The sequence below is a fragment of the Mizuhopecten yessoensis genome, unplaced genomic scaffold (assembly GCF_002113885.1).
Source record: "Mizuhopecten yessoensis strain PY_sf001 unplaced genomic scaffold, ASM211388v2 scaffold4359, whole genome shotgun sequence".
Taxonomy (NCBI): Eukaryota; Metazoa; Mollusca; class Bivalvia; order Pectinida; family Pectinidae; genus Mizuhopecten; species Mizuhopecten yessoensis.
In genome coordinates, this window is record NW_018405506.1 from 1,398,199 (window position 1) to 1,411,468 (window position 13,270).

Here is a 13,270-nt window from a genome sequence, read left to right on the forward strand (position 1 = left end):
CCTTTAGATGATAGTCGTCATTTTTTTTGTTTCTCTGCTGTAGAGGATAGACGTCAATTCGTTTGTTTCTCTGCTGTAGAGAATAGAAGTCAATTTGTTTGTTTCTCTGCAGCAGAGTATAGGCGTCAATTCGTTTGTTTTACTGTTGTAGAGTNCATTTCGTTTGTTTCTCTGACGTAGAGGATAGGCGTCAATTCGTTTGTTTCTCTGCTGTGGAGGATAGAAGTCAATTCGTTTGTTTCTGCTGTGGAGGATAGACGTCAAGTCGTTTGTTTTCTGACGTAGAGGATAGGCGTCAATTCGTTTGTTTCTCTGCTGTAGAGGATAGACTTCAATTTTTCCGTTTCTCTGCTGTAGAGGAAATGCGTCAATACGGTTTTTTCTCTGTTGTAAAGGACAGACGTCAACTCGTTTGTTTCTCTGCTGTAGAGGATAGACGTCAANCTCTGTTGTAAAGGACAGACGTCAATTCGTTTGTTTCTCTGCTGTGGAGGATAGACGTCAAGTCGTTTGTTTCTCTGCTGTAGAGGATGGACGTCAAGTCGTTTGTTTCTCTGCTGTAGAAGGATGGACGTCCGTTCGTTTGTTTCTCTGCTGTAGAGGACTGACGTCAATTTGTTTGCTTCTCTGCTGTAGAGGAATGACGTCAATTTGTTCGTTTCTCTGCTGTAGAGGATAGACGTTAAGTCGTTTGTTTCTCTGCTGTAGAGGATATACGTCAATTCGTTTGTTTCTCTGCTGTGGGGATAGAAGTAAATTCGTTTGTTTCTGCTGTAGAAGGATGGACGTCAAGTCGTTTGTTTATCTGCTTTAGGGGATTGACGTCAATTTGTTTGTTTCTCTGCTGTGGAGGACAAACGTCAATTCGTTTGTTTCTCTGCTGTGGAGGATAGACGTCAAGTCGTTTGTTTCTCTGCTGTGGAGGATAGAAGTCAATTCGTTTCTTTCTCTGCTGTGAAGGATAGAAGTCAGTTCGTTTGTTTATCTGCTGCGGAGGATAGACGTCGAGTCGTTTATTTATCTGCTGTAGAGGACTGACGTCAATTCGTTTGTTTCTCTGCTGTAGAGGATAGAAGACAATTCGTTTGTTTCTCCTGTAGAGGATATGCGTCAATTCGTTTGTTTCTCTGTTGTAGAGGATAGACGTCAAGTCGTTTATTTATCTGCTGTAGAGGACTGACGTCAATTCGTTTATTTATCTGCTGTGGAGGACACACGTCAATTCGTTTGTTTCTCCTGTAGAGGATATGCGTCAATTCGTTTGTTTCTCTGCTGTGGAGGATAGAAGTCAATTCGTTTGTTTCTCTGCTGTAGAGGATAGATGTCAAGTCGTTTTATTTATCTGCTGTAGAAAACTGACGTCAATTCGTTTATTTATCTGCTGTGGAAGACACACGTCAACTCGTTTGTTTCTTGCTGTAGAGGATAGACGTCAACTCGTTTGTTTCTCTGCTGTAGAGGATAGACGTCAACTCGTTTGTTTCTGCTGTAGAGGATAGACGTCAACTCGTTTGTTTCTCTGCTGTAGAGGATAAACATCAACTCGTTTGTTTCTCTGCTATAGAGAATAGAAGTCAATTTGTTTGTTTCTCTGCTGTAAATGATAAACGTCAATTTGTTTGTTTCTCTGCTGTAGAGTATAGACGTCAATTCGTTTGTTTCTCTGCTGTAAAGGCTAGACGTCAATTAATTTGTTTCTCTGATGTAGAGAATAGAAGTCAATTTGTTTGTTTCTCTGCAGCAGAGTATAGGCGTCAATTCGTTTGTTTCACTGTTGTAGAGTATATACGTCATTTCGTTTGTTTCTCTGCCGTAGAGGATAGGCGTCAATTTGTTTGTTTCTCTGCTGTGGAGGATAGAAGTCAATTCGTTTGTTTCTGCTGTGGAGGATAGACAGACAGACAGATTCTTTATTTCCTCTGAATAGAGATTTCAAAATAACATCAAACAATACAAATGATAATTAAAGTTTCCGGTTCAAAAAATGATCGGACTATTTAGTTTAATTCATATCAAGTCACGTTCACTTGCAATTTAGAGTCTTGAGTTCATGTCGTAGAGCAGCAACTTAACTCCGTCCGCAACAACCAGCATCAAACTCTCCCACTCGTCATCAGCCAATTGGACGCGCGCACGACTTCCCAATAGAAAGTCCGTTTGGTAATTGTCCTCAAGAAATGAAAACCATACATAATCTCTGACATTTACTACATTTACAACCTTATCAAGGAAAGCATCGCGTGTAAGGTACAACACTGGACACTCAATAAGTAAATGTGAAACAATATCAATGGTAGTTTTCGCACACAATCTACATGTAACCTCTTCAATTTCATTTGTCACTGATAGTAACATAAGATCCACTAATTTCCAGCTATATTGAGGAAACTTTGCACACAAACTCAGGATTGGATTATGACCTATTGATACATGTATTCCATTGTACCTTTTTAATTCGACTTTGGAAGAGAGATCATGTTTCCATTTATCATAATACCGATACGACACAACATTTTTAATAAACCTTTTCCATGAATTCTTTGGATATAACACATAGTCTGTGATTTGCTCTATAAAAAACATCTCGATTTGAAATTTCGTCATTACTTGATAAATGTTCGGAATAAAACCCATTTTCCGTTTAAGCGTGTTTCCATATATAAAGCTACATAGTCTTACGATGAATACCAGGTACCACACAAGTGACGTATCACCGTTTGCAAGTTTATTCCAAAAGTTAAGTTTTCTATTTTCAACTTCACTCCATAAATCCATCAGACCCATACACTGCGAGGTAACTGCGGTGGACGATCTTTGCGGGAGACCAGCGCACCGCCTGCACGCGTACCTCAAAGTTACATTTACTTGGTCAATCGCTTTATGAGTATATTGACTCCACAATTCACATCTATATATGATTCCTGGCGTAATCACAGACGTGAGTATAGTCTTACTCGCCAAGGGGTCTAACCCATTATAGTGCATACCAACACCTACAAGTGAATTGAGGGTCCGCCTGCCTTTTTTACAAGAGTCAATTATGCCTTCATCGTCTTTTAGGTTGTAGGTGAAACTAACCCCCGCGTAGATGGTGCTAGTAACCCATGAGAGTTCTTTCTCACCAAGATGAACAGTGCGATTGAATTTCAATCTCTGTCGAGNGTTTAAGCGTGTTTCCATATATAAAGCTACATAGTCTTACGATGAATACCAGGTACCACACAAGTGACGTATCACCGTTTGCAAGTTTATTCCAAAAGTTAAGTTTTCTATTTTCAACTTCACTCCATAGATCCATCAGACCCATACACTGCGAGGTTACTGCGGTGGACGATCTTTGCGGGAGACCAGCGCACCGCCTGCACGCGTACCTCAAAGTTACATTTACTTGGTCAATCGCTTTATGAGTATATTGACTCCACAATTCACATCTATATATGATTCCTGGCGTAATCACAGACGTGAGTATAGTCTTACTCGCCAAGGGGTCTAACCCATTATAGTGCATACCAACACCTACAAGTGAATTGAGGGTCCGCCTGCCTTTTTTACAAGAGTCAATTATGCCTTCATCGTCTTTTAGGTTGTAGGTGAAACTAACCCCCACGTAGATGGTGCTAGTAACCCATGAGAGTTCTTTCTCACCAAGATGAACAGTGCGATTGAATTTCAATCTCTGTCGAGTTAGTGTAAACTGCATGGCGTTACTCTTTTGGGGGTTGTAATTGAGCCGCCACTTGCATGAATATCTGTGCACAATGTCTAATTGAAGGTGGTCCATGGAAGCGGCCAGAACCATGGTATCGTCCGCTAGAAGAACACCTGGTATATGTACATTTCCCGCTTTCAGTCCATGATTGTAATTGTCGAGTTCAGCTATTAGATCATTAATTACTATCAAAAAGCACCAAGCGGACAAAGTTCTTCCCTGCTGTAGAGGATAGAAGTAAATTCGTTTGTTTTCTGACGTAGAGGATAGGCGTCAATTCGTTTGTTTCTCTGCTGTAGAGGATAGACGTCAATTTTGCGTCAATACGTTTTTTTCTCTGCTGTAGAGGATAGACGTCAATTTTTCCGTTTCTCTGCTGTAGAGGAAATGCGTCAATACGGTTTTTTCTCTGCTGTAGAGGATAGACGTCAATACGTTTGTTTCTCTGATGTATAGGCCAGACGTCAAATCGTTTCTTTCTCTGCTGCAGAGGAAATGCAATTCGTTTGTTCACTGCTGCAGTGGATAGCGTCAATTCGTTTGTTTTTCTGCCGTAGAGGATAGACGTCAATTCGTTTGTTTCTCTGCTGTAGAGAATTGACGTCAATTTGTTTGTTTCTCTGCAGCAGATTATAGGCGTCAGTTCGTTTGTTTCTCTGTTGTAAAGGATATACGTCAAGTCGTTTGTTTCTCTGCCGTAGAGGATAGACGTCAATTCGTTTGTTATTCCGCTGTAGAGGATGGACGTCAAATTTTTCGTTCTCTGCTGTAGAGGAAATGCGTCAATACGGTTTTTTCTCTGCTGTAGAGGATAGATGTCAATACGTTTGTATCTCTGCTGTAGAGGATAGACGTCAATTCGTTTATTTATCTGCTGTAGAGGACTGACGTCAATTCGTTTATTTATCTGCTGTAGAGGACACACGTCAATTCGTTTGTTTCTCCTGTAGAGGATATGCGTCAATTCGTTCGTTTCTCTGCTGTGGAGGATAGAAGTCAATTCGTTCGTATCTCTGTTGTAGAGGATAGACGTCAAGTCGTTTATTTATCTGCTGTAGAGGACTGACGTCAATTCGTTTATTTATCTGCTGTGGAAGACACGCGTCAACTCGTTTGTTTCTGCTGTAGAGGATAGACGTCAACTCGTTTGTTTCTCTGCTGTAGAGGATAGACGTCAATACGTTTGTTTCTCTGCTGTAGAGGATAGACGTCAACTCGCTTGTTTCTGCTGTAGAGTATAGACGTCAACTCGTTTGTTTCTCTGCTGTAGAGGATAGACGTCAATTTTTCCGTTTCTCTGCTGTAGAGGAAATGCGTCAATACGGTTTTTTCTCTGCCGTAGAGGATAGACGTCAATTCGTTTGTTTCTCTGCTGTGGAGGATAGAAGTCAATTCGTTCGTATTTCTGTTGTAGAGGATAGACGTCAAGTCGTTTATTTATCTGCTGTAGAGGTCTGACGTCAATTCGTTTATTTATCTGCTGTGGAAGACACGCGTCAACTCGTTTGTTTCTGCTATAGAGGATAGACGTCAACTCGTTTGTTTCTCTGCTATAGAGAATAGAAGTCAATTTGTTTGTTTCTCTGCTGTAGAGAATAGAAGTCAATTTGTTTGTTTCTCTGCTGTAGAGAATAGAAGTCAATTTGTTTGTTTCTCCGCTGTAAATGATAAACGTTAATTTGTTTGTTTCTCTGCTGTAGAGTATAGACGTCAATTCGTTTGTTTCTCTGCTGTAGACATGCTGTCAAGGAAAGCATCGCGTGTAAGGTACAACACTGGACACTCAATAAGTAAATGTGAAACAATATCAATGGTAGTTTTCGCACACAATCTACATGTAACCTCTTCAATTTCATTTGTCACTGATAGTGAGGAAATGCGTCAATACGGTTTTTTCTCTGCCGTAGAGGATAGACGTCAATTCGTTTGTTTCTCTGCTGTAGACATGCTGTCAAGGAAAGCATCGCGTGTAAGGTACAACACTGGACACTCAATAAGTAAATGTGAAACAATATCAATGGTAGTTTTCGCACACAATCTACATGTAACCTCTTCAATTTCATTTGTCACTGATAGTAACATAAGATCCACTAATTTCCAGCTATATTGAGGAAACTTTGCACACAAACTCAGGATTGGATTAGGACCTATTGATACATGTATTCCATTGTAACTTTTTAATTCGACTTTGGAAGAGAGATCATGTTTCCATTTATCATAATACCAATACGACACAACATTTTTAATAAACCTTTTCCATGAATTTTTTGGATATAACACATAGTCTGTGATTTGCTCTATAAAAACATCTCGATTTGAAATTTCGTCATTACTTGATAAATGTTCGGAATAAAACCCAATTTCCGTTTAAGCGTGTTTTCATATATAAAGCTACATAGTCTTACGATGAATACCAGGTACCACACAAGTGACGTATCACCGTTTGCAAGTTTATTCCAAAAGTTAAGTTTTCTATTTTCAACTTCACTCCATAGATCCATCAGACCCATACACTGCGAGGTAACTGCGGTGGACGATCTTTGCGGGAGACCAACGCACCGCCTGCACGCGTACCTCAAAGTTACATTTACTTGGTCAATCGCTTTATGAGTATATTGACTCCACAATTCAAATCCATATATGATTCCTGACGTAATCACAGACGTGAGTATAGTCTTACTCGCCATGGGGTCTAACCCATTATAGTGCATACCAACACCTACAAGTGAATTGAGGGTCCGCCTGCCTTTTTCACAAGAGTCAATTATGCCTTCATCGTCTTTTAGGTTGTAGGTGAAACTAACCCCCGCGTAGATGGTGCTAGTAACCCATGAGAGTTCTTTCTCACCAAGATGAACAGTGCGATTGAATTTCAATCTCTGGCGCTGTAGTGTAAACTGCCTGGCGTTACTCTTTTGGGGGTTGTAATTGAGCCGCCACTTGCATGAATATCTGTGCACAAGAATTGACGTCAGTTTGTTTGTTTCTCTGCAGCAGATTATAGGCGTCAGTTCGTTTGTTTCTCTGTTATAAAGGATATACGTCAAGTCGTTTGTTTCTCTGCCGTAGAGGATAGACGTCAATTCGTTTGTTATTCCGCTGTAGAGGATGGACGTCAAATTTTTCGTTCTCTGCTGTAGAGGAAATGCGTCAATACGGTTTTTTCTCTGCTGTAGAGAATAGACGTCAATACGTTTGTTTCTCTGTTGTATAGGCCAGACGTCAATTCGTTTGTTTCTCTGCTGTGGAGGATAGACGTCAATTTGTTTGTTCACTGCTGCAGTGGATAGGCGTCAATTCTTTTGTTTTTCTGCCGTAGAGGATAGACGTCAATTCGTTTGTTTCTCTGCTGTAGAGGATATGCATCAATTCGTTTGTTTCTCTACTGTAGAGGTTAGACGTCAATTAATTTGTTTCTCTGCTGTAGAGAATAGACGTCAATTTGTTTGTTTCTCTGCAGCAGAGAATAGGCGTCAGTTCGTTTGTTTCTCTGTTGTAAAGGATATACGTCAAGTCGTTTGTTTCTCTGCCGTAGAGGATAGGCGTCAATTCGTTTGTTACTCCGCTGTAGAGATAGACGTCAAATTGTTCGTTCTCTGCTGTAGAGGAAATGCGTCAATACGGTTTTTTCTCTGCTGTAGAGGATAGACGTCAATACGTTTGTTTCTCTGCTGTAGAGGATAGACGTCAATTCGTTTGTTTCTCTGCTGTAGAGGAAATGCGTCAATTCGTTTGTTTCTCTGCTGCAGTGGATAGGCGTCAATTCGTTTGTTTCTCTGCTGTAGACATGCTGTAGACATCAATTCGTGGTTTTTTTTCTCTGCTGTAGATGATAGGCGTCAATTCGTTTGTTTCTCTGCTGTAGAGGACAGACGTCAATTATTCTGTTTATCTGCTTTAGAGGATAGCCGTCAAGTCGTTTGTTTCTTTCCTGTAGAGGACAGACGTCAAGTCGTTTGTTTCTTTGCTGTAGAGGACAGACGTCAAGTCGTTCGTTTCTTTGCTGTAGAGGACAGGACAAATATTTTGACAGTAAATGTTGTGATGCGATAAGCTATACACCCTGCAGTGTTTTCGTTCTTCCTATTGTCTGTCACTCATGACATTCCTAAATTTTTGTTTTTCTTGTAGCACCAAACCCTGCGGAAGCCGAGGCTTTTCAGGCCATTCTGTCCCACGAGCTGAAGAAGGTACAGTCGAGACTGGAAGAGTTCGCTACCTATATGAAGGAGCTTAAGGTACATTTAATTATCTTTGTGCTTCGTATACCTATTGAGGATTGATGGGGGTATTTTCCTCCTTGTGATAGTGCCGATCTGATTACAATTTCGAAGTGCTATGGAATGCTGTCCAAAGTGTACATGATTGAGAGTAGTTTTGTTCCATGAAAGAACAGTTAATTGTCAATTTAATATAGTAATGTAATTTATTTCCGTCGTTTTTGGCATAGTAAAGAAAATAACTGTCATTGTATAAATACTATCCCTCTGCATTTAGCTTGTTTATAATAACTTTTATCCATAAAAATTCAATAAAACCCCTTTCTGTAACATGTTGTAGTTAACTTAGGAGATAAATAAAATATGTGTAGGGTTGATTAGCAATGCTTCTTTTCATTATTTTATTGTTGTAATAGTTTTGAACAATGCCACACACTCAAAACATCTGAAAGTGTTAAATTTGACAAAAAAAACATTTTTTTCGGAGGTTTTGACAAAAAATCCCCAGTTTGTCAGAATGCTTAGATTTTCATAAAATCATCTCTACATAGCGACATAACCATTATGTGAAACTTTCATTGAATTATGCTGGTTAATTGCGAAAGGGTGGAGCCTCCTTAAACTGACACAACGGGGGAACCAGTTGTTGCTATTACCCAAAATGCGTAAGCAGGGAATACAAATGTAACAATAGTGGATATGCGAAGAGGCGGCGGACAATGCCATGTATATGTTTACTGTGAGTAATATAAAGACAAAGATGGCTGTTGGTAAATTAGCAAGCTATGTTAGGATTGGATCATGTGTAAAATGTTTTGGTATCGGTAATATTTATCAGTATTGGTGTAGTTAATATGGGGTTCCTTTTCTGATTTCTAATATTAAACTGTTTCATTACTCAATGGGACGCAGTTTGTTACATCGGGTACTTGGTCTGCTATCAAGCAGTGTGAACTGGTCTGTTATATAAGTCTACATTGGGTACCTGCAGTTATTTGCCATGCATAGGCTATACTTTGTGCTGATACATTGCTTGCGATATTAAGCTACGACAGAGATTTGACATAACGATTATTATGCGGGATGGTTTATAGTTTGAAATGGAATTGTTTCCCCCTGATTGACGATACTGTATTCCCGATGTACGTCTTAGGTGTCGCTGGCGATGTCCCTAGTGGTGATTCAGGATTTGTCGTAAGTGGTTTTAAAACGACTTAACTGCTACAGGCGGCTTAAATGTTCCGTTGCATTGCTTTTCCATCAACATCGCTTGGCGCGTGGCTACGTTCCTTTAAAGTGTTTGGAAAACCCCATTAAACTCGCGAGGTTTTCTGTAATTAAAGCTCAACTTGTTGGTGTTCTATTACGGTCTTCCTCCTAAGTTATATCCCACATAAAGACATTTTTCTCCGCGTAAATGTACGTCTGTGTATGCGCTATTGACATTGATGTACGCTCATATAACTGTCTGGTGTTTATCATCAATACGGCTAGGAGGATTTACAGGGAACAAATGTGGTAGAAATCACATCGGTAAATATTGGGGAATAGACGGCAAAAACAAGGAAAGGAATCAAAGGAAATTTCAGAAAACAAATGTATTTTGTGAGAAAATACGCAAAACCACATGAAGGATATTCACTGAAAAAAGTAACATAACTATATGAGTTGTTTGAAATATAGACATACTTAACGAAGTAAATGTATTTTCTTATAGGAACTATAAATATAGTTTGATTTATCAATGGCAAAGCCTGCGAGTTCTCCAAAGTGATTGTAATATCTACATGTATGCACTGTGTAGCGCCTTAGTGTGGCTTTTACTACATTATTAGGGCGTAGCATGTTGTATACTTTTATATATTTGAACATTGAACAGACTAGCTCGTGTGGATTACTTCCTTACACGTCCGACCTTTATAACTTCACATCGATATGAACACCGCACATAAACAAGACCATTCTTGAAGTTAACTTGGGATTCTGTGCTCAAGGAAAAGCTCAGAAAATCTATACTAAACAATTTTATACGCCAAACGCGATTTTTGCTTTACATCTGTTCTAGGGATTATTGACGTTGTGAAAGAGTATCCTGTGTGTCACTGTAACAATGATTTAACTTGATGAAACAGATTGATATAAGTTTAATAACTTGTTTCCGGATCCTATTTCATGTATGCAATAATTAAATGTCATGTATATTGTAATTGCAAATTTACGAAATAAAATATGGTTTATACTAACTTGATGTGTGAATCTACTGTAGTTAAAAGTAATGTTAGCGCCTCAATGTGTGAATCTACTGTAGTTAAAAGTAATGTCAGCGCCTCACAAACATGTTACAATGTATTTTACATAAAACGTGATGTAGTACCCTGCACCCCGTACACGTAACCTTATTCACCATACCCTGTACCCGTTCCTATTTACCCTCTTCCCTAAACACTGACCCATCTATCATGTACCCCGTACCTTCTACCTTATATTCCATCTACCCATTCCCTTATACTATGTACCCTGTACTCCCTGAACTCTACCCTTTGGCCTTTAGCCTGTACTTTCACATTTCTACCCTGTGTCCCTCTCTCTGCCATGTTCCTTCTTTCCTGGGCCCCTGCGATCTATCATGTACCATCTACCATGTGCCTGTAACCTCTACCCTATACATTCTATCATGTGCCCGTACTACTACCCTATACCTTGTTCCTTGTTCCTGTACCCTGTACCTTCTACTCTTTGCCCGTACCCTCTAACCTTTACATTCTACCATGTGCCCGTACTACTACACTTTACCTTCTTCTTGTTCCTGTACCATCTACCTTGTACCTTCTACTCTTTGCCTGTACCCTCTACGCTGTACCTTCTAACATGTGCCTGTACCCTCTACCATATATATTCTACCCTGTGCGCGCACCCTCTACCCTGTACCTTCTACCCTTTAATGTCTACCCTGTGCCTATACCCTCTACCATGTATCTTCTTCCCTGTGCCTGTACCCATTATACCCTATACATTCTACCCAGTGCCCGTACCCTTTACCCTTTACCCTTTACCTCCTACCCTGTGCCTATACCCTCTACCATGTACCTTCTATCATGTGTCGGTACCCCTTACCTTATTCATTCTACCCAGTGCCTGCACCATCTACCCTATACATTCTACCTTGTACATTCTTCCCTGTGTCCGTACCCTCTACCCTATATATGTTACCCTATGTGTCTACTCCCTACTCTTTACCTTCTTTCCTACGTGCCCCTTACCTCTACCCTATGTTTTCTACCCTGTGTGCATACCCTCTCCCATGTAGCTTCTATTCAGTGCTCCTGTCCTCTACAATATATCTTTTACTCCATATTTGCATACATGCTTTCTGAAATTAAGAGTTTTTAAAAATTGTCATTTTTTATCATCTTAATGGTATTCACTTTAAAATGGGGTTTCCGGGAAAGTAGACGCATTAGTTTCTTTCTCTTTTTTGTTATAATGATAAAGGGAATTATTATCTTATTTGATACAGTAATCAAAAACGTATTGTTCAATTGGGCTAATACGAGCTTTCAGCTCATTTCCCGGCCATCCGGTCAAGGTAATCAAGGTAATCAAGTAGTGCGTTGGACAGAATCTATCACAATGTCATTTCAGGACATGTCTAGTTGCATTTAGATTGTAATGTCGTATTTGTTTTGTTTTTGAAGGTAGATGGAGTAGTCAAAAGTACGCATGCGTCCAAACCCGGCGAGGGCATCATCAATGTCGCTAAGGAAATTGGTGCTGGGTTGATTGTTACCGGAACAAGGGGACTTGGGAAAATACGGAGGACTTTTCTGGGAAGTGTTAGTGACTATCTAATACACCATTCACACATACCAGTACTGGTGTGTCAAGTGAAAGACAAAAAAGACAAGGCCAATTCGTGACGTAATCGTTGATGTCATATCCCCGCATCTACAATTGACGACGACATGGAAGCTGTTGTTTGCATATTTATATGATACAAGGATAGCGGTAGTAAGGACACGTCCTGTTAGAAATATTTAACCATGATACCTTTGTATGTATTTATCACGAACATATATCTACACGTCGTGTGTGCGCATGACTGATGTCACATCCGCTGTGGTGATGAAGTTTCTAAAAAACTGAAATTGAATGTTTGGCAATTCGAAAAATGATGCCGCACGAAATACATGCACAAGGATGCTGAAACAAGAAGAAGGACGTTTAATGCAAGTTGGAGACGATAAGGACGGCTTCGTGATCACGACTTATTTAGTTCGACATGCTTGCTTGGTGCGGTGTATCGAAGGTGTTGGCGGTGTCCTGATTTTACCTCCGCATTATTGTTCCGTGTATGTGTTCCGCTCTGTTACAATCTAATTAAAATTGTATCTTCACATCGCTCCCGTTTACTGATATGTCGCGTTGAAGATCTAACAACATGCCATAGAGGGTCACGTCAGAGGTCAACATGAATGTATTATCGTATTTATAACAAGCCAATCAAAACGCGACATAACTCTTTCTTTCAACCAATCAGAAAGCAGGACCTGTAGCATTTAATGCAGACACCTCGTAGCCCAAAATCCACTTTTTCGTCTGGTCCAGTGATAGTTTGAATATTGCGAAGCCTGTCATTGGTTAATTTTAGTTTCAGGTTGTTAAACTTTTTAACGACAACATCACCAGAAGAGGAAGTCTCTCTTATTTCAAAGCAAAATCCACAAATTGTACAAACGTTGTCTTGTAGATAGACACGGCGTGGTGTCATGGGCGCCGCCATTTTCGATGCTCATTTGACACCTCTCGGTCTTTTATCATAGCAAGTGTGTTCCGAAATTACTACATCACTTACAGAAATGCGTAAGCTCTCATCTGATTGGTTAATGCAAAGGTCGCCTGAACATGACCCTCTACGGGATGTTGTTAGATCTTCAACGCGACATATCAGTAAACGGGAGCGATGTGAAGATATAATTTTAATTAGATTGGCTCTGTTAGGACACGTGTTTTGTTCATCGCATCGTCATACATGTATAAAAACCATTAGATTTAGCACTATTTACCGCTTCTAACCATTGCTACTATTTAGCTATCCAACATTCAGACGACATTCATAGAAGTATTGAACTGAGTTCAATGGGCATTCATAGGCAATATGATTGTCAACTCGACAAAGTCAATGACGTACGTCTATGAATATCATTTAAAATCAGTTTAATGCTCGAATATGTTCCATTCTATGGCACTCCCACTATATACCCTACCAAGTTCGTAATGGTAAACGCGGTGACGTCATCATTATTAAGACGTCATAACTCTAACGTTGGATTTCACTGGCCTT

General features: G+C 39.9%; 1 protein-coding gene across 1 annotated transcript in view; it reads left to right on the top strand.

The window, feature by feature from the left end:
* LOC110448842 (universal stress protein Sll1388-like) overlaps positions 1–12,367 on the top strand; it is a 52,172-nt gene extending 39,805 nt beyond the window's left edge. Inside the window, exons 3-4 of the mRNA XM_021495311.1 lie at positions 7,841–7,947; positions 11,625–12,367. Of these exons, the coding sequence (XP_021350986.1) occupies positions 7,841–7,947; positions 11,625–11,846 (329 nt within the window). The 3' untranslated portion in view covers positions 11,847–12,367. The remainder of the gene's footprint in view (positions 1–7,840; positions 7,948–11,624) is intronic.
* The last annotated feature ends 903 nt before the right edge of the window (positions 12,368–13,270 follow it).